The sequence below is a fragment of the Macaca thibetana genome, chromosome 2 (assembly GCF_024542745.1).
Source record: "Macaca thibetana thibetana isolate TM-01 chromosome 2, ASM2454274v1, whole genome shotgun sequence".
Taxonomy (NCBI): Eukaryota; Metazoa; Chordata; class Mammalia; order Primates; family Cercopithecidae; genus Macaca; species Macaca thibetana.
Window position 1 is genome coordinate 100,213,259 of NC_065579.1, and position 22,394 is coordinate 100,235,652.

The 22,394-nt window shown below is 46.1% G+C and overlaps 1 protein-coding gene across 5 annotated transcripts in view; it reads right to left on the reverse strand.

The window, feature by feature from the left end:
• Positions 1 to 19,017, reverse strand: part of FYCO1 (FYVE and coiled-coil domain autophagy adaptor 1) — a 77,935-nt gene extending 58,918 nt beyond the window's left edge. For 2 of the 5 annotated variants that reach the window (XM_050780549.1, XM_050780551.1), the window contains exons 1-4: positions 18,891 to 19,017; positions 7,951 to 8,124; positions 4,670 to 4,776; positions 2,819 to 2,944 (exon numbers count right to left, since the gene is read on the reverse strand). In XM_050780549.1, the coding sequence (XP_050636506.1) occupies positions 2,819 to 2,944; positions 4,670 to 4,776; positions 7,951 to 8,005 (288 nt within the window). In that variant the 5' untranslated portion in view covers positions 8,006 to 8,124; positions 18,891 to 19,017. Of the gene's footprint in view, positions 1 to 2,818; positions 2,945 to 4,669; positions 4,777 to 7,950; positions 8,125 to 8,622; positions 9,810 to 9,843; positions 9,914 to 18,890 lie in introns of those variants that run through there. The other 3 variants (XM_050780548.1, XM_050780546.1, XM_050780547.1) reach the window with 3 other exon arrangements.
• Positions 19,018 to 22,394: the final 3,377 nt, after the last annotated feature.

Here is a 22,394-nt window from a genome sequence, read left to right on the forward strand (position 1 = left end):
AATATTTACAGTGTGTATATGTGATGGGGGAAGGGAGAGCAGTGGTTTGCCAAAGAGGGTTCCTATAACCCATACTATTCAGATTTTAATTCCGACACTATATTGAGTCACTATCTGACTCCAAACCCCTATATTTAATGCCAGTGCTTGAGGCTGTACCACATATTTCCTGACTCAATGGGGTAAACATCCTGGCGTATAGCACCTTTAACTCAGAGCTATATTTCTTCTTACCGCTGACTGAAGGAAATGATACCATATGAAGTAGTTTTAAAAAACAAAAAGGTGTTAAATCTTTTTAACTAGAGAAGCTGTAAGACAATTCCCCATGTGTGTTTCGGGTGCAGCCAGGACACCTGGAAGTGAAGGCAGGCAGCAGCCTGGTGTATTGGCTTTACGAAAACCACCATGACATGTCTGCAGATAGACGATCTCAGCAGATTTGCGGGGGAGAATCTTGATGGTATATCCTGTCTAAATCACTTTTTTTTCCACTGACGACTAAGGTGAGAGCAAAGTGTTTAGTGGTGATAACCAGGAAATTCAGGCAATTGGAAAGAACTGAGCAAGGCATTGTGCAGGGAAGCGTGTCAATTATACAAACACACACCCTGCAGAATTTCATTAAGACCCTCACATCACAGCCCAGGTCTGTAAGCTCCCAAAGACAGGAGCTTGTCCTTATTTTTGGCAAACTTACCATTATGCCAGCCTTTAGAACATTAAAACTTTTTAATGGCAAACATTTGAGGCTATATTTTTAATCAGGCCCATTAACTGAATTTTCTATATATATACACATATAAAATCCATATATATATATATATGGAGCTATTTGTTTTAAAAGGTATTTTTAGAGGGAAGGGAACAATAGTTCCTTTGTACTACAAATCAAAATGCTGCATGGTCTTTTTATATTTTGAGATTATGGATCCGCTTTCATTACCTAATTCCTTAATTTTTTTTAGCTTCTAATCAGAACCCACATACCCTATCCTGAGAAGCAATACAACGGCAGCAAAGGACAGGGAATCTGCAGGGTACATGAGAGCTGATTCTGCTTTAAACCAGACCATTGTGCCATGAACCCGACGCCGAGCTACACCCTCATCACAGTGAAGCACAGTCCAAGCTGAGCCCATACTGAACCACCAGAAATGGTTTCTTAGAACCTTCACCTATTTTAGCCTGAATAGCTGCCTCCTACCTCAAAGGGGTCAGAGGGGACCTACAAATGCTTCTTATCCATTAACTCTCACCCTCTCAGTTAAATACCCAGATGGCGACTTCATTATTAAAATTAACCAAGTATCCAGCAACTCACTTAGCCTAGGGATGTTCCAAGCCATTCCAACCAATGATGCCCCCGAGAGCAGTCTTCAACAGAGATGAAACAACTGGACCCTATGGGAAGCAGAGCCTATGCCAGCCACTAAAACACCAACATTCATGCAAGCAAGGAATGCTTTCTGCTTCTAGAAAGCCAGTTTCCATGGCTTCAGACTGTCTAAAGATCTGTCTGCATTATGAGAAAAGAAGAAGAAACTAGCTAAAAAGTAGATGTGTTTTAGCAAGCATTTCATAATCCTGGGGAATGGGGATTAAAACTAAATTTATTTCCAGACTTCAGCTGTCCAAAGTCATAAAGTGAAAGGCTTTAGTTGCTCTGATGCAGTGGCTGAGGAATGAAGAGAGGAGAGTGACAAAGAGAACCCCTTTCACATTTATGATGCATTAAAATTAAAATACCTCATGGACCCAAGTATCCCACCAGACCTTACAAGACTCATCCACACTAACATGGACATTAAAGAAACTCGCAGAACAAGCCCTTTAGAGCCAGGATCCTTCCTCGTCGTCTCAGATGTCAGAGGGTGCAAATGGTGGGAAACGTCCAGCCGTTGATGCCAGCATATCTAACACCGTCATTCTCTATAAGAAGAAAGTCATTCAGCTCCAGCTGGCATGGTTGGTGAGGAGCCCTTCCCAGAATACCTAAGGCTGTGGTATTTGTGGGCAGCCAGCCAAGCAGCAGGAGTGTTGACTTTAAAGTGACTTCACACTCTACTGAAGAGATACTGAAAAGAAAGAACAAATGTACAAACCTCCTGTCTCAAATCTAGGGGTTTACCTGCTCCCTGATATGCAAAGTTCTACACTCCTGGATGGACTAGGCTGATGAGAGAGAAGAAAGATTCTCTGAGGGTTGAGGGTGGAAAACAAACAGAGAGTAGAGTGTGAGTGTGTATGTGAAGTATGTGTGTGTGTTTGTTGTTCTGGAGTTTTGTAAAACAGCAAAGCCATGGCATTTTGCTCTTGAGGGGCTCAGAATTGAATGTAGAAAGTTGGCATATCACTATTTCAAGAAATGTTTCTTAAGATCCCACATCATTCTCATTTCAAATCTAAGTTTCCTGGGCAAAGTGCAGGGAAAGCAGCCTAGCAAACTCTAAAGAACTTTATCTCGGAAAATAAATTTTTTAAAAAGATGGAGCCATCCTATGCTGTACACCTCAAGGGCTACCATTAGCAGACTTACAATGTATGTGAACAGGCCACCCTGTTAAGTAACATGTGGGTTGTGGCCTAAGGTACATTCAGGACTCAGCATTCTTCCTCTTGGTAAACACTCACTGAAGTGGTTTTCCCAAGCTTGAGCCACTGCAACAATGAGCACTGAGTATACCTGGACTAGATTTCTTTACCACCCTTAAACTCCCACTTCCTCATTTAGCTGTCTGCAGCAAAGGTCTCTGCAAGATCTGCTTTAAGCAGACAAAAGGAAGACACGAAGTTGTTGGCTGCTTGCTCTGCTTACCTCCGAGATAGACTTGACAAATCGGATCCCATCATTGGCTCCTTTCACCTTGGCCAGGCAGGCACAGAAGTAATCCCAGTAGTCCTTCTTGTTGCCCAGGAGTGTAGCCTTCTCTTTCTGATCAAACTGGGTAGGGAAAGGGACAGGGAGAGGAGGTCCAAACCCACTGCTCTTCATCCCAGCATTTAAATGATAAATAATAACAATAGCTTCTTAGGTGCCAGCACTGGGTGAGACCCTTTATTGGCATTATTTTTATTTATTGGCAAATCAAGGTGTGTTAATACCCTGTTCATATAGTTGAGTGGAAAACCACCAAATTTGTTATTAACAGATGAGAAAGAAATAAAAGAAAAGAGTCTTAGCCAGGTGTGGTGGCTCACGCTGGTAATCCGGCACTTTGGGAGGCCGAGGTGGGTGGATCACCTGAGGTCAGGGGTTCAAGACCAGCCTGGCCAACATGGTGAAACTCCATCTCTACTAAAAATACAAAAATTAGCTGGGCGTGGTGGCGGGCACCTGTAATCCCAGCTACTCGGGAGACTGAGGCAGGAGAATCACTTGAAGCCGGGAGGCGGAGGTTGCAGTGAGCCAAGATTACACCACTGCACTCCAGCCTGGGCAACAAGAGTGAAACTCTGTCTCAAAAAAAAAAAAAAAAGAGTCTTAAGGGCAATATGAAGAGTGTTAACTCTGCTTCGATTTAGGGAAATAAGGTAATGACATTTTATCCCAGTTACTCAACTCTTAAGTTTCAATATCATTTAATATACCTACAATAAATTTAAATAAATGTCAGCTCTGAGTCATTTCAAATTCAAAACCAAAATGGGCTTAGTTGAAAAAAAGAAAGGCTCAAAAACATTTTTACAATGTTAAAGAGCCAGTTGAAATGGCATGAGAGAGGCAAGTCCTTCAGCACGTTAGGGGCCTTTCCTCTAGTGGGCCCACATACTACGTGCTTTGGTGGGATGTGACGTTGCAAAATAATGGTGTTCACAGTGATACAGGTACACCTTTCTATAACATTTTATAGCATTTTTTTCTGATTACAGAAGCAAGATATGCATATGTTATTAGGGTATCTAGATAAAACAAAACACAAAAATTGAAAAAAATTTACCACCTAATACCACTACCCTAAAATAACTTCTAGATCATTTCCTTCCTGCCTGTTTTAGTTGCATGCATTTTTCCACATCTGCAGTGTTCGTTACATCAGCACTTTTTGGGCTAAGCAGGGATAAGAGTTATACCATCAATATGTGAAAAGAAAATATCCTGGGCTGACCCCAGAGATTCTGATTCAGTAGGTGGGGGTGGGGACCAAAAATATACTACGAATAAGCTCCCAGAGGATGCTGATGCTGCTGGTCTATGGACTGCACATTGAGTAGCAAAGCTCTAAAACAGAAGCCCATGGATAATCTTTAGAGGGTCCACACACTCTTAGAATCTGCCTGTAAAAATGCGTGATTGTGTGTATACATACACGAATGTCTTTTTGGGAAGACTCTATAGCTTTCACTAAACTCCCAAAGGGGTATGTAACTGTCCCAAAGTTAAGATCCTTGCCATACAGTAACCTTCTGACCTACCTTACAATGACCTAAATCTCTAAAGGATGTTTTTGATTCTCAAAGCCATCCTAAGGGGCAACACTGCAGTTCCCCAAAGGATCACACTTGGAGGATTGAGCTTGCACTGGGGACTCCTCTGACCTTCAATCTAACCACAAGGGCTTACTGGCTCCTTGGGCTTTCTGAACCATATCTTGAATGCTGATGAATCACCCAAGAGGGAGAAAAGAGATACCAATGCAAAAATCAACACATTACAGGCGTCACTTACTTGCAGGAGATACTCAAGTTTATAAGAAAATTTATGCAAGCTGGTGCTGTCATCCGTGATGGGTTCCCCCGCTTCCTGAAATTCTTTGCTTAGTTCTGTCACAGCATCTTTAAGACAACAAATAGGAACATGTAACCAGATAGTGACTAAACTCAGAAAGAGAAGCAGGAATAACCCAGGAAGCATGAGGAGCAAGTGGTCAGTGATACAAAGCACCTCTGAAACATAAAAGGGTATGTAAGTATCCATGAGATATAACTCCAAGTCAGGGAGTGTTGAAATGTCCTGAGAGCTCACAGATATTTTACAATGCTTGTTGACTGGGCACATTTCTTGTTTACCATTGTCTGTCCACCACCCAGGGCTAGTAATTTGCATATAGTAGCTGGACAACAAATGTTTGCTGTGTGGATTAATCATTCAGTCCCTGCATACTGACTTCCAGAAAGCTTTATGTTTATCCTAGCCATATTTCAGGTTCTTCACTATAACCCTACTGCTCATTATAGCTAAGTGCAGGATCAGAATACCCAGTATGTAAAAATAATAGTAATGATAATCACAATTCCAACAATGACAACCGCACCTGCTTCTGTTAACTGAGTGTCCTTGAGGGGCTAGGCCTTTACATGTATTTTTCTCATTTAATACGGCATTGAGAGGCAGGGATTGCCTTATTTTGATGAATCTAAGATGCCATTAATTATAAGATACATCCCAGTTCCATAGCTGTTAAAATGCCAAAAAAAAAAAAAAGTACAGTTTAGAATCTATGAAGTCTGCTATGATTATCCCCATTTTGCAGATGAGGAGTGTACACAGAAATCAGAGCAGTTGGCCAAAGAACACGGGTAGCAAACAGCAGAGCTGGAATAAGATCCCTGGTTTTCTCAAGAGCTTTCTAACTCCAGAGCCCACCTCTTACCTCTTAACTTCTAAGAGAATCTACCTCCCTGTGCGGAAAAGAGGAAAACCCGCCTTTGCCTCTCACTTACTACCTCTGCTGTGGGACAGAGGGACTATTGAGACCCTGGATTTGGTTTAGATCCTGGAAAACATTTCCCCAGTGGCAATGGTTGGGATGTGCTTGACAAAACGATCTGCTTCTCTGGCAATTCTTAAATTTCTAACCCCTGCTCCCGAGAACCATGGTTAGAAGCAGACCTGTCCAGGACGGAAGCCAAGCCTAAGATGGCTGAAAATGTCGTCAACACTGACCCCTCGGGCAAAGATTAGCAAATGGTGGAGACAGGTTCTTGGGACTGATGCTTACAAGTGACAACTGTCCAGCTGTACCTTCCTAGAAGTGTCTGCAATGGCTGGCACTGACAGCCAGTGAGCCAAGGGCCTGGGAGAGACATAGAGCCTTCCTCCTCAGGTCAGGTAAACACTCGCAGCCTCATCTGGGAACTCCTGAAACTTTGAAGGAGGAGACTCTGGACATGAAATATGAAATGTTCAGCTCTAATCTCTGATACTCTAAATAATATTAGCTTTACAGGAATTACTATCTGATTCTTTGAATAATCTTGAGAAGTGGGTGTTATCATCACACCCAGCTGGCACATGAAGGAAGCAACGGTGTGTTGGAAAGGTAAACGGACTTGTCCAACATTTTCCAGAGTTAAAAAGAGAAGCCAGAAGCTGAGCACACCCCTGCCTGACTCCAAAGTCCTTGAAACTGCTGTCACCAAGAGGGTAAGTGGGCTGCCCTGCAGAGGAGTGAAGGCTGTGTACCACACAAAGACGCCTCAGTTAAGGACACTCCACTCGCATGGTAGACGCTGTAGATTTGTACGCTTATTAAGACATTTACCAACAGATCTAAGTGGAGAGTACGGAGAAAGTGGCATCTTTCAAGAATTCCCATTAAAGTGCTCTGTGGCCTGTGTAAAGGATGTTGAAACCAACCCAGGATATTGTGGGTGGCCAGACTCAGCTGGTACGTGGGACAGGCAATGGTCTAGATCAGAAGCTTTACCTGAGGGTCCCCTATTTCACCCTCTTCCCTCCCAATAAGGACCTCTAGGTCTCAAAGTTATCCTCAAGAACCAGATGTTGAAACACAGAAAAGACTGCCTACTTTATGGAGAGACCTCTTAAAGCTACCGGCAAACTCAGATTTGCAGAGACTGGCATTTTACTTTCTCTGTCTCTCTGCGTAGATTCAAAAAAGCATCAAATGTCTTAGCTGAAAGTAGACTAGAGTGGTTAGGAGCATAGACTGGTGCCAGGCTGTTGGTATAGAAAGAGCCTGGTGCACACAAAATGCCATGTAATTCTTAGCTATCAGAGGCACAAGACACAGTAGACACAAGATTAAAAGCTTGAGAAAGTGTTTTTCATCTTGTTGACTTTAGAACTTCAGAATGAGAGCTGCATTGTGGACGGGCTAGGCCAATGGTTCCTGGCATGGGAGATAACTGCTGGTGGTGTCCAAGCGGTTAGGAGCCTGGGCTTTTAGTCTGTCACGAAAGTGTCACAGCAGACTCTGCAGGCATGGAGGAAGTGGTCAGCTTCAGACTGTGTAGTATCAAGCGTTCTGGAGCTCCACATTGCTTAAAGATCAGCACTGGTGATGAGTGGGGATGGAAAACATAAAAATTCTGACCCCTGGGACAGCATCTGAAAGAGTGAAACTTGGAATTTGCAGCCAAAAAGAAAATAGTCCGTTTCTCCTGAGTCTATGAAGCTTTATCTGCACCTTCCTCTGCCTTGCTTTTCTCCAGTGAGATAAGGGATACAAGTCACAGCCTCTCTCAGTGGACAATGCTGAGCTCAGGGAAGTCTGGGAGGCAGCAGGCCTGGACCTACAGTGTATCCCAGGCAATGGGCCGTCCACCAGCCAGGACCCAGTGGGGCAGCAAAACAAGACAGGTGGGTCTCTGTCGTTCCTGCTCAGTGGGAGAAAGAACATTCTTTCCCAAAGGAGCCAACTTCATCAGCGCTCAGAAATTTGGGATTTAGCCAAAGACTTAACAGGCAGCTTGAAAACACACATATGTGCGCTAATGGAAATCAGACCCAGTCCTGGAGCAGGGTGTATGATTTTGTTTACAAACTGGCTTTACAGTCCTCTGAAAGGAAACCAGGCAAACTTTCCAAGCCTTACACAAGGCGGATATTTGAGCCCCAAATATTTCAATGTGATGTGACCTGAGGACTCCAATTACTCGTGGTGTGAACAAAAATGAAAGGGTTGAATTTCAACTGGCAACAGCAAAAAGCCCTGCCACAAGTCCCTCAAAACCAAACTCAGTCTGCCCAGCAACCTACCATACCTTGCAAGTCTCGGATGATTCTCTGGAGCTGGCTCTCTGCATTGGTGGAGGCCATGGTGAGTTTGCCTTTCTTGTCTGTGTGTCTCCTGCTTGGGTCCGGAGGAAGGAGGAAGGCTCAGAACTTCGGCCCTCCGTGGCTGTCTGCTTAGCAGTGGTCAGACTCCATGGTGGCACCTGCACAGAGGAAGAGGAGGCCATGGAGGAAGCAGACACAGACACAATTTAACGACAATATTAGAGAACTCTGCTCTGGGCAGAAAGGTCCCCCTATCTGGGTGTATTCCCTCAAGAGGAGGGCTTGACCTTTCTGTGTGGGCCTTGCTCTGTGGGCACTCTCTGGTTTGTTTCTGACACACTTATATTCAGACACAGTGACCTGATTTGGGGCTTAACAAGAAATTAGATCAATCATACTGCAGCCTATTCTTTCTGAGCTCACTGTCCATTCACCGTAGATAGGACTGCCTTACTTTCCTTTAAAAAGCCACCCAGTGGCTCTCTCCACCCTCTTATACCAAAGGCTACATGGAACCAGTGCAGCCCAGCTTCAGACAGCTCTGCTAAGCCTAAGGATCCCTATCTCCCCCACACACTCTCTAGCCTTTCTTTCTCTGAAGAACGGTCAGTCTCTAGCCAGTTAGTGCTAGTGGGGGAGAGGATAAGGACACATACCCTCAGAACTTCTGGACCAAGGAAAGCTGGGCTTGCCTGGCAAGGTCCCCTTCGTTGGGAGGCTTGCAGCCTCCAGCTGCCCAGAGTCCAACTCAGCCTGGGTGTGCAGATGCTGCCTGGCCTTCTCTCCAGAGGCCTGCATAGCCCCTGCACCAGGCAATGGATGTGTCTCTATTTTTAAGTTTGGTTCCAGTCCTCTCCCAGCTAGTGAGTCCTGAGTTATCAGCCCTACTTGGGCAGCTGTTGAAGTGATTTAACCGTAGGGCTGAAGGCCAACAGAAGTTAAAGAGATGTGAGCACACGGGAAAGAGGTCTGGACATGCATCCGGAGATTCCTACGTCCTTTAAGAACCTCTCATTCTTCCCTCAGATATCCAGTGCAAAGTTGTAATGTTTCCTGGCAAAGTAGATAGCAAGGCGAGAGTTGGCTGTGGCGGCAGCCAGCACTAAATGAGGGTCTATTGCGTGCAGGGCTCTGTTACGGGCTTTACATACAAGATCACTTTTAATTCTCACAATCACCCTGGTGGCGCAGATAACATCATCCCTGTTTACAAAGGAGAAAATGATGCTCAGAGGAGTCATGTAACTTGTTTAAGGCCATGGGCCAGTGAGGCGAGGAATCACATTGAACTCTGGTCAGTCTGATTTCAAACCAGGTGGTTTTTCCAATAAGTCCTACTGACTTTTTAAGACTGAGCCATTGTCACTACAGCAAATGACCAACCACTTCCACCGGCTCGAGGTACCACCATGAACTCCAGTGTCTCCCAAGCAGTGTGAATACTCTGAGTGTTCTAACACAGGCCACCTCTCACTCTCCCACTGCCACCTTGCCCTCATGGCTCCAGGAGTCCAGGCAAGCAGATCCCGGCATGGAAATCACCCCAGCCACAAGCTCCTCCAAATATTTACATAAGGATTCCTGCCTCTGCCCAAGGAGAGAAGGGCCTATCACAGGGCGGAGATAACTGGAGCCTATTTTTAACTAACTAGCCAATGTAGCTATGACTCAGTGCAAACAAGGCCCAAAGAGGACTTCTCTGGCTTAGGAGGAAGGAAACAGACATATGCCTGTACCACAGTCCCAGGAATTCATGAGCCCCAGAGAGAAGAGCTTCAGGGCAGCCACAGAGAAGCCCCCAAACCTCCCAACAAGTGTTGGCACCCATCCATCAGGGACACCAACCTGAGGATAGGAGTGCTTTATGAGAAGCCTACCTGCCCATCCCTGGGTGTCTCTCCAGGTCACCAGCTGAACACAGGGCCTGAGCAGGGACCAGCCAGCGCCCTAGAGAGAGCCAGAGAGGATAAGGATGTCCACTATCAACACACAGCTGCCCCAGCACATTCCATCAAGTGCCTACTATGTGCAGGCTGGGGATACAGAGGCACACAAGACACAGTCCATCCCTGGAGGAGCCTGGCTACCCATGAAGGAGACAGATGGAAGAATATCACATATCCAGATACAGTGGAAGAGGCCCACATAGAGATATGGATAAAAAGGCATGGGTACTCAGTACTGAGAAGATATGAACTATGGGTATACAAAACATGGAGGAATCTGAAATGCCCTGTGCTGAGTCAAAGAAGCCTCTGAAACCACTACAACTGTGCAATCCCATTTATATGCTATTCTGGCAAAGGCAAATCATTAGGAGAGAAATCACATCAGCAGCTGCCAGGGTCTAGGGGAGAAGGGAGGGTCTGGCTACAAAGGAGCACAGGAAAATATGGGGGGCAATTATGTTGAGTGCCTTGATTACGGTGATGGTTACATGGCTATATGTATTTGACAAGCATATACTTGTCACAACTCATATAACTGTAAATTATATCTCACAAAAAAGCAGCATTTTGATGAATTTGTTAAAAAAAAAAATGCAATGGGATCTGAGAAAGGGAAAATTTAATTCAGCTTGGGGAAGGGAGAAGTGGTAGACACTCTGTGATGGCCAGGCCTAAAAAGTGAACAGGCGGTCACTGGAGAGAGCCAAGAAGGAAAGGAAAGGCATACAAGAGTAAAGGCTGTTTCTCTATCTGCATTCCTCTTATTTGGCTGCTGCCAACACAGAGGAGCTTGCAGTCTTTGAGAGAAATAATCCTGGAGGAAGATGACTGGAGTGATACCCTGTGAGTCTTTAAATGCAGCCCACTGGGTCTGTGTGTACACTTCTGACCATGTCCGTGGAGAGGGCGGAGCTTGGGAAGGAGGTGATAGTAACAACAGATCCTGAGTAGCTCATCCAGGCTGCGCCCAGGACAATGAAGGAACCACACAACCAGCTGGATTTTTCTGGAAACTAGCCCTAACTGGAGTCTGGCAAGAGGGAAACAATGTCTGCAAACCAAAACCAGTATCTTGGCATCATGAGCCTGAACACAGATGGCAACACGCTCCTTTAAGACTTCTTGGTGCTTTGGTGACACTGCCCTTGTGTCAGCCCAAGGCAGGAGACCTTCCTGTCTGACCTTGGGAGTGTGCTCTTGGCTGGTGTCAAGTTCCCAGGTCCTGGGGTGAGCTGTTCCCAGCCACTGATTACACAAGCTGATTTTCCAAAGAGCCTGTGTCACCACTAGTATAATGAGCCCTAACAAACTGCCTGCCAGGCCTGTGGGGTGCAGTGGGCTTCCCCACTCTGGCTCTGGGTCATCACCTCACAGGGATTCAGGAAGTAAATCAGAGCTTCCATAGAGAACATGGTCACCATGGGGATGCTATTTTCATGAACTCAGCTTCTTGCCCTGCTAGATCCTCCATCTCGGTCTGAGGTCATTACTAACCAACAAAAGGCACAGAATGGGCACCAACTCTCTCCAAACATGGCCAACTTCCTTGTGTCTCTAGATAAGCTTGCCCTTTCATTGAGGGAATCACAGACTCCTGGCATGAACCAGCATGATCCTGACATCTACAACCCATTAGCAAATGGCTCTCCCAACTCAGGAGACACTCAAAGCTCTGTACACATTACCATGGCTGCCTCAGCACCGGGGTAAGGACTCCAGGACACACATACCTCACAGGCCCCTCAGTGTGCCAACCACCTCATAAACCCACAGTCCTCGTTGCACAACATGTAAAAACCTTCATTGCTGTCTCTGACAGGCTCTTTCAAGTATCAGAGAAATGAGTTTTATAAAATCTTTGGAAGCATTGAATTTCCTTGCCAACAACTCAAAATTATGTTTAAGCCTATCCAAAATGTCTGAAAACATCCAATTTTCTGATAAAGAGGAAAAGGGACTCAATGCATTTTTAAAAATTCTTATTTTTCACTTGGTACTAGTGTATGAGTTCCTAACTAAAGTGACTTAGATATCATTTTAGAGGTAAAGGACCTTCTCTGACCTCCAAGTGTTTTCTATACCTGCCCAGATGCCCTAAATGCCTTAAACAATAGCAACAGCAATTTAGTCAACTTAAGATACAAAGATGCTGACTGACTCATGTAAACATATTTACGCCCCTATGATGCAAGTGACTAATACTCATAATATTGCCCAGAAACCGGCTCAGACAGCAGCAATAATAGCATCCGAGTAGCCACACAAGGAAAGAAGAATCATCAGGGGAGGAGGAGGTTGGAGGTGTGGAAGTCAACCTTTCTCTGCCTTTAAAATTTTGCTCCCAACACAATAGCTAAGGGCTGACCCAGAGAGGGCACCTTACAGTTGGATTCCACCCCCAGTCCCAAATAAGGAGGAGCCTACCAGTTGTAAAGTCCCCCCTGACCAAGAAAGAATGTTAAGGACAAGGATGGTTAAAAAGGCAGAAAAGCCTTTCTGGAAGAGTCCATTGCCTAGGCCTGGCTCAGCACACCCAACGGCATCTAGCTAGTTACCACCTACAGAAAGGGAGGCACTTGGCTGGTACCTGCAGCTTCGAAGGCCTGGAGGTCCTGCTGGAACAGGGGCTGGAACATCAGTGGGCAGGCAGACTGTCCTTCCCAGAGCTTCCAGAGGGTAGCTAGGAGAGTGCTCCGGAGTTTGCCAGAGGGCAGCTCAGAGGCAGGCATTTCAGTACACGCACGTGAACAAAGACTTATTAGGTGACACAACCCTTTGGACCTGTGATTAAAGTGTTAACCCACTGCATGCCTGGGTCATCTTTCCCAAACACTCCTTCTTGCTTGTCATCTTCTCTTTTTCTTAAAGGGAATGAGAACTTGAGGTTTTGCCATGGATTCTTGAACCTTCTCTTGGTCCCCTCCCTTCCACCAACAATAGCAGATTCCTTGGTTGCTCTCCCAGAACACACACAAAAGGGCCAATATTCCAGTCCACGGACCCCACAGAGCAGGGCTGAGAGGGTTCTGAGGGGTTGCTTTTGGATCTGGGGGAAGTCAAGTCTTTTTTTAGTGAGGTGGGCAGCTGCTCAAGGGAGGAGCCACACCTCTGTACTTGAAGCTGTGGGGCTAAGAAAATATCCAAGAGGTGACAATGACAGGCATGAGAATCTGGACAGTCTCTGGAACAACTGCATCAATAATTGAGAATTCAACTGGTACATCTACTCCTGCCCCAAAGAATACAGGCCCAACCTAGGTGGGGAAAAACTACAGATCTCCAAAATTATATGCTCTGGGACCTCTCCTGACCCAAGCGTCAAGGGGGTCAATCCAGCCAGTTATGAGCTAAGAACTGAATCTCTGATAGAATATGACATAGCCACAAAACATGGCCTTGAGGAAGCAGCAGGTAACTTCTGTGTGCTAACAAACCGCCAGCCAGGTAAAAGGTATTTTTTGGCAGCACGATGAAGAGGCAAGTCTGAACCACGAGCCGGGGCTACAGCTGTGAAAAGGGGCGGTGGGTGGAGCTCTGACCTTTAAGGAACTCAGGCTCAGCGGGAGAAACAGATAACATATACCCCAATAAACTTACAAACAAGTAAGAAGGAGCACTTGAGGCCTGGTAAGTGCTTTCATGAGAACAAGTGAACATACAAGGTACCTCACTGTACTCTGCTCATGATTCTCAGCCCTCACTGCAGTCTCATGTTATGCTTCTGTGGCTTCTGGGGACATTTGGTAATTTTTTGTTCAATCTCTGTTCTTTCTACTTGTCCGTAAACTTCATTGCTGTTCATGATTTCCCCTAGCACAGTTCTAGCACATGGAGAGCCCTCAATAAATTACTGCTGAATGAATGAATGAATGAATTAGACAAAACAAAACGCATAGATCCTTGCTCCACCAACCAAACTAAACTTTGAGGCATAGAAATGTACTAAGATGTAAATACTACTAATCTTTCAATGGTGGCAACATGAGCACTTTTTTTTTTTTTGAGACGGAGTCTCGCTCTGTCACCAGGTTGGAGTGCATTGGTGCAATCTCAGCTCACTGCAACCTCCACCTCCCAGGTTCAAGTGATTCCCCTGCCTCAGCCTCCTGAGTAGCTGGGACTACAGGCGTATGCCACCATGCCTGGCTTTTCTTTTTTTTTTTTTGTATTTTAGTAGAGACGGGGTTTCACTATGTTGGCCAGGATGGTCTCAATCTCCTGACCTCAGGTGATCCACCCGCCTCGGCCTCCCAAAGTGCTGGGATTACAGGCATGAGCCACCGCGCTCGGCCGTCATGAGCACATTTTTTAAAAAATTCTATTTCTCTGATTTTTCAGTTTTCTTTTATTAAGCATAAACTATTTGTATGTTGACTAAAATAACGCACTTAAAACACCACGTAGAAATTGTGAACATTATGTTTTAATTACTGTAAAAATATTGTGATCTATTATTTCCAGAGTGAATAGAATAATATAATTCAGGGATGGATGAAGTGTGTCTACTCCACACTGCCTACCTAGCATCTCTTTATAAACAGACCTCTGGTGTCCTGAGAACTCAAGTGGCTGCTGTCAGACATGGGTACAAATCTCTTAACCCAGCTTGTGAGGCCCTTTACAGATGGTCTGCCTGACCTCGATAGGGATAGGCCCATCCTCTCTCTTGTCCCTCCTCCTTCCCTCCCTCCCCACTGCCTATGTTCGGGCCTCCCTGCGCTGCCCTTCTGTGGCTGGGCCCTGACTCTGGGGTTTGGATGCTCTGCTCCCTCTGCCAAGGCCATGCCCTGCCCAGCTCATGCTCCCTACACCTTCCTCTGGCCAGCTGCTCCAGTCTCTCTGGGTTTGGTGTGGACAGGAGGAAGTGTGAACCACAATTCGGTTCCTGAGGAAGCCTTACCACAGCCTCCTTCACCCCATCCTGGAAAATGGAAAGCACCGCCACCCTCACAAACAACCCTGCTAACCCAAACCTCCTGTCAGGGGGTGAATTGTGCACCCCACCCCACCGTATTCCGATGTTGAAGCCCTAACCCTCACACCTCAGAATGTGACTGCATTTGAAGACAGGGCCTTTAAAGAGGTAATGAAGATTAAATGAGGCCATGAGAGTGGGCCGGAATCCAATCGGACTGGTGAGTTTATAAGGGGAATTCTAGACACACACAAGAGATACCAGGGATGCACAAGCACAGAGGAAAGGCCACGTGAGGGCACGGCAAGAAGGCAGCCGTCTGAGAGCCAAGGAGAGAGGCCTCAGGAGAAGCCAAACCTGCCAGTGGCTTGATCTGGGACTTCCAGCCTCCAGAACTTTGAGAAAGTATATTTCTGTTGCTTAAGCCACTCAGTCTGTGGTATTTTGTTATGGCAGCCCTAGCTCCAATACACCTCCCAAGGCCCTTGTTTCTCCATTCCTGAAAGTGTGCATCTGACACCATCAACAAGGCAACCTGGGGCGGGGAGGTGCTGGTGGGCCTGGGTTCTGTTACACTTCTTGGGGAGAAGCATGACAACAGCAGTACCAGCCCGGGTGTAGAGGGCAGGGGGTGGGGCCGTGCCACAGATGGGAGGGGCAAGCAAGACCCAGGATGGCTCTGAAGCTAGAGTTGGAGTAATGAGCAAGATATTTTCTTCTCTCTTATCAGTGGTAGCCAAGTTTTGTCAAATTGGACCCTATTTAGATTTTGGAATCAGACTAGTTACATGAACTTTCCATTATGTATTATGCAACAAATAATGCAACAAAGATCATGCCATAGTTGGGTGAGACCCAAGGTATATTTAGCTTACTCAATTATTTTTAGGCACTCTATCTGTCCTGGGGAAGTCATTTGACCTCTTCCTACCTTTCTTTTTTCGGATGCAATGTTGAGAACTAAACTTCCTTCATGTGAATTAATTAAGAATCGCTACCCTTGAAGGAGGTGGGAAAGGGGGGTAACAGACATTCTCAGTGGCTAAGGCTTCTAAATGTCCCCTCCCTGCTCCTGACCAAGTCTACAGATACCCTGGAAAAAGCATCTGGGGCTGCAGAGTCAACTTCAGGAAATTCCTTCCAGCTCCATTTTAAAACACTGTTTCTGGTTCAGCTGTCCTGCCCTATCCTGGACTTCACATAGGGATTCTTCTCTTGGCCTTGCCCCCTGCATGCTAATGGTTTTCTTGGAATGCTTTTTTTGGTCCAAGCTTTTCTTTTGTATGCTAAGGACTTCCCCTAACTTGGTTTCCTCGGACTGGCCTAGGGTACAGCACTCTAGATTCCTGAGGTCGTTGGCCAGATCAGCCCTTGGGTCCCAGCCACAGGGCCATAATATTATACCCAAACCACAGATTCTCCTTAAGTCTTTCATCAGAACCACACTGATGTACACATCCTCCAAATGGCATCCGGCCTAATGGGAAACAGGTCCTTGGTGCCTTTCAAATGCCACAGAGACCCAAGTGAACATGAAGGACCACTGGAGGTTACTAAACCAACAGGCTGACTGGCTCCAATGTGAGAGAAAAGGGATAAAACTGCTCTTGCCCAACTGAGCACAGCTTCTGCCACCCTCCTCTTCTCAGAGCCATGGGGCCCATTTGCTCCGAGGCAATGGCTCTTATTATGGGGGTAGTACAGATATTTCAGCCACTTTTAGTGATGTGTCAACAAACAGCAAGAAGGTAAACAATATTTCCATAGGTAGACCCACAGAAACATTCCAATTCCCACCTATTGATTTATTTAATTGCTTAAATAGAGGCTCTTATACCAATAAAGAGTTCTTATTTTCTTGAAACTGGCATTGAGATCACAAACAAAATACTATTTATCTTTTTACTAAGACAAGAACATAGCAGGCATGACATGAGCAGATGTTGCCCTGATCATAATGGACTCATCTGTGCTCACAAGTTGCCTCTGTAATCACAGGCACCAGTTAATGACCCTTACCTGCTGCCTAGGGCTGCTTGCAGTGAACATGGCCCCTAACTCTGGGTGCCTACCAGTGGTTTCCACCATAAGACCACAGCTAGACAACACACTTCCTCTGCCTCATGTTTAAAGACATTCTAGTCTTGAGTCACCAAAGCTGTGTCTGTGGAATCTTCAGTAAACAAAAGTTACCTGTCAGCTAAACTTCTCCCCTAAAGGGAAGCAGGGTGGGTTGGGGTGAGGGGGCTGCCTTTTCTTGCGTACCTACTTCGTATGCTTGAGCCAGCAGCCCACAGCCTCGGTGACCAATATGGATCAAAGCTACCAGCTGCTCTGATCTTGCTCTGTTATGGGTGATTCCTCTCATCACAAACATCTATGGGGGCCATCCCCCTCAAAAAGGACCAGGTTAAAAACTTGGCTCCTGAAATTATATTGGTGCTCCAAACCTAGCCCCAAGGGGCAAAGGTCATCCAAACAACAGCTAAAGGATCACTGCCTGAGACTGCTACCAATCTCTAAAGTAACTGCAAAAAAAAAAAAAATCAAAGTAAAATGTTGAGAATTGAGTATAGGATATTCACCATACAATCCTTTCAGTGAGTCTGTATGTTTATTTTTCTAATAAAATATTAAAAACAATTTAAAAAGTAAACGAAGTGCTACACAAAGATAGATACTTTGAACGTAAACAGATAAACTCTATTTCCTAAAGTAAGAGCCTTTAGGAGAGATCCTATTAATCAGAGGAGGCTGAGATCCATCACTGTAACAATTAGCTCTTATTTCTGGGGTGATAATAACCACGTTGCACAACTAGTATGGGGCATTCAATGCTTTCAGAACAGTGGTAGTCACAGAAGGGAGGGTCAAGTAGAGCTCACTCAACAGGGGTCCACTTCAGAAGGTGGGAACTATGGAAAGCAGAAAACCTTGGCATGATAGCTCCAGCTCCCCACCCCTCCCCTACACCAGCCCCCAACACCCTCCAGCCGCATTAGGCAGATGGCGGGGGAATTAAGCTTGCTGCCACAGACCACAAGTCCTGCAGGGGCAGGAGAACCAGTGAGCAGATTAAGCCCTGGATCCTCTGTCCCCCAAAAGCCCCTGACCCATTTCTCTGTTGGGAAAGGAAACTGCTGTGGTAAGACAAGCAGAGGGGCTGAGAGGCTCTGGCCAACACAGGCAGTTTCAACAAGTGTTCTATATATATATATATATATGTATTTTTTTTTTTCTGGAGGGGACACCCAATGGGAACGGTGAAGAGTGACAGGGACATCAGAGAATACATGTGCTTTAACAGGGGGCCACGCGGTTAACGTGTCAACCACATGTGCTTTTCTTACAAAAAATAAAATTCCGCCATCCTCCCCGCTCCGCACCACACCCCGCCAGGTTTCAACAGCACGGACTCCAGGCCATGAGGGCAGTGCCGCCGCGCCAGAGACAACAGGTGTTTCGGGAAAAGACCTCTGGGGGCTGGGGCTATCTCCAGACCCTGCACATGGGCACAAGGGGCAGTGGATAGTGAATAGGCCTTGGCCAAAGTATGGGCCGGGAAGAAAGAAGCATCCCTTCCTGGGAAGAGGGGAGAGATCCGAGCACCAGCGGAGCCTTGCAAAGTGAAGGTCTGGGCTGTCCCGGCCCAGGAGGGCCAGAAACTAAACTTCCTAAAGACCACGCAGGCAGGAACTCGGGGGCCTGCCCCATTCTGTGCTAAAGGATCCAGGCTTGTTCTGAGACGCCGCACGGTGGGCTCCTTTCCTTTGCGGCCCCTCGGCCGTCCGGGGTCTTGGAACTGGTGTTTGGGGTCTGTCTTTCTAACCGACCAACAAAGGCAGGCTGGGTGCCTGGGCCGGCTTCCACGGGCCCGAAGTGCTTCCCGGCCCGCTGGGCAAGGACTGGGGAGCTCCGGCAGGGTCTGAGGGAGACCTGGGAGGGGCGGGGACTGTAAGGGCAGCAGGTGACAAGCCGCGCCCCGACCGAAGCTCTCGGCTCCGGGATCGTGAGCGACCCAGGTGCCCCCAGAGTCCAGACGGTCTCCCGCGGCACTTACGCGCTCGTGGGTCCTCCGCCGGGCAGAACCGAAACTTTCTGGGGCCAAGCGGAAGAGGATGGGACCGCGGTGCCGACGGCCATGACACGCACACCCGGCGGCTGGCGGGGGCGGACTACAGCTCCCGGCGTGCTCCCTGGGGCTGAGGCCTACAACTCCCGTCGGACCCCCCCGGGACTCAGACTACAACTCCCGGCGACTCCGCAGAGCCGGGGTTAACTGCTCCCACCGCCCTGTCCCCGGAGCGCCTGTCCCACCCCACGACCCAAGCTGCCCCGGGTTAACCCTTGCAATCCCGGAGGGCCACAAATCAAATGTCTGGCATCTTGACAAGGCTGTTCTTGTGTGGCTAAGGAGCACTCCAAATGTAGCTAATTCGAGTTGAATTGTGCACGTGCTCTACGTGTGAAATACACCTACGTACCAAAGAGTCCGAAGAATGTTAACTAGCTCATAAATTTTTAGTGATTGCGTGTTAAAATGATAATATTTTAATATATTGGAAAATAGAAAAACATGTATTGGTGGGCCGAATTTCTCATCTTTTAATCCAACTTACTTCTTAATATCAGGGTCTTACTTAAAATTAGTGCTCAAAAACTACGTGTTTATGAACTACCACCCCTAACTTTGGCCCCATCCTCAGCCCACCTTCTGTTTATAAGATGGATGTTGCAAAGCACTCTGGAACTGAATATGATAGAACAAAATGCATTCAATCAATGTCTGTTATGGGGACAGTAGTAAAGAGAAATGCTAAACGGGGACTTTGGCCTGTAACTGACTGCATTCCTTAGCTGTGGCTGGCTATCCTTTACTCTCTGCCCTAGTTCTCATCATTTAAGCCAGAAACACCTCTCTCCCTCATAGGACCTAGCTCGTGGTATCCAGTCAGTAACTGTGGTGGCCCAACACCCTTCTAAATTGAGGAAGCAGGGTGTTGTCTGAGTAGAATGATACAGAAAGAAAATCAATTTCTTAGTTGAGTTTAGGCTATGACATCTCAGCCATCTAATTTTATAAATTAGATGTAGCTAAAACAACGAGTTAGAGGGATAGAGTTGTCAGTTGGGGGTGGGGTTGCGAGGAGGTACATGAATACAAGTGATTTTCACTCTTGTTAACAGAAAGGAAAACAGAAAGAAAAAGGGGAGAGTGAGAAGATGATAAAGAGAAAAGTAATCAACGTAGTGGTCTAAGAGAAATCATTTCTCCAACCACTGTCTCAACAGCTTCATGCAATATTAAGGATGAGAGAGATTTTAATGTTGGTCATCTGGTCCAATATCCTTGTTTGAAACTGTCCCGGGGGAAAGGGGGAAAAAACCTCCCTCAAACCGTATTTTTCCTCTACTCTTACACAACAACAACAATCATCAACACAGGAGAATACTTTGGTGACCAGATGTGTATGGGGTTTTCCCCACACACTGAGCAGCGGACCACACCTGGGTGTCCTCCAGTTCAATTCTGACACTATCTACCTGGAGTATCAGATCTCACAAGTGGAGGGCTCAGTCCCCAAGACTGTCTCCTCACCTTTAAACACCAGTTGTAAGTCTGGGCCTCCGGAACTTCTGAATGACTGACCTCAAGTTGGGTTCCCATGACACCCTCTTTGGGTTCAGCTAATTTGCTAGAATTGGAGGTTCATAGAACTCAGAGAAACACATTTACTGGTCTATTATAAAGGATACTGCAATGGATGCAGATAAAGAGACACGTAGGATGAAGTGTGGGGGAAGGGGCGTGGGGCTTCCGTGACTTCCCTGGGTAAACCACTCTTCAGTAACCTCCACGTGTTCAGCTATCCGGAAGCTCCCTGAATCCAGTCTTCTTGGGCTTTTATGGAAGCTTCGTGATGTCAGCATTGCTTCCCCCAGGGTATAGGGCAGGACCCTCTCTTGGGAGGGTCTTAAGACCTACAATCAGAAAGTCGGGGGAAGATTAGAGTCCTGCCTTAGAGCAGGTGAAAGGAGGGCAGAAGGCCAGAGAGACTCGGTTTCCCGAAGCCTAACATACCTAACATAACAAAAGACTGTAACAAGAGCTATGGGAGTTATGAGCCAGGAACTATGGATGAAAACCAATATAAATAGATAGGTAGGTAGGTAGGTGGATAGATAGATAGATAGATATCATAATACCACAGAAACTTAGACCCAAAAGCAGTTTGAAAAGAAGAGGAAAACAAACCTAGTATTTATTGAGGACCTATATGCCAGTCCCTAGCCCCCGCCCCAAAAAAACAAAAACAACAACAGAAACCCATACAGCATTGTATTTAAAACTTGCAGCCACTCTGTGACATAATTAGTATTCATTATCCTACTTTGAAGATGAGGAGATGAAGCTCAGAGAGGTTAAATGACTGTCCTTGTCCACCCACCTAATAAGTGGTGGAGAGTGGTGGAGGCTGGGGTAGAATTGGGGGCGCCTGAGGGGTCTTCCGTCACCCAGCACACTGTCAGATACAGGGAAGGTTAACAAAATCACTACTGTTCAGGTAGTTTAACATGGATTTCCTTTATAGATAGAGCTGAGTATTTCAAACTATCATCTTTCAAACAAACATACAAACAAATGCGGCATATTCTTGTGTTCTGATGTGAATACATATTAAGAGATCAGATTCAAAATCACCAAATACCCACATCCTCTCCTTATAGCCTTAACAAGCAGCAGAAGAGGAGACTATTCCTCACTGGAAGCTGACCATACCCACAGCCCTGATGAGGGATGAGGCTCTTGGAGTGATTGTCAAGGGCTTTGTATGTGCCAGGTGCCATGTTATGTGTATTCCACACCTGGTTTAATTTTATCTTTATATCAGTCTTATGATACATAATTATCCCCATTAAGCAGATAAGCAAACAGCCTTAGAGAAGTTAGCTAATTTGCCTAAAGCCCAAACTTTATAGTGGTAGAGACAAATTTTGAGCTCAGGTCTGTCCGATTAGAGTTTAAGCCTTTAACCACTGTGATGGCAGCTCCTTCCGTGGGGCAGCCATGTGCTCTGCCAAGGACCCTACCATTGTGGCCCCTGCTGGTCAGGCCAGAAGTGGATGCCAGCCATGCCAATGGCCTAGGGTGGCAGTTCAAAAGAGTCAGCCTCCTCTTGATAGTCACTGGTCAATTAATCTCTCTGCTGGAAGATTCAAGTGTAAGACTCACAGAAGGATTCAGAAGTTGATTGCAGAATCAACAGCTCTAAGCTGGTTGAGCTATCTTCCCCTACAGAACACAGATTTTCAGTAATGACTCATAGACAATGCAGAAGGATGTGGACCTCAGGGCTCCGGAATTTGTTTTGAATTCTGACATGTATGTTTTCCAGAATTTTTTCTTCATGACGCTACTATTGACTTTTCTCCTCAACCCTTCATCAACTGAAAACTTTTGAAATTTTAAAATAAGCTCTTGATAATACAGAGTTAGACTTTTTCCATTTTGAGTGATAGTAATAGAAAATAGCATTTCCCACAGAATAAGGGCACTATTCTT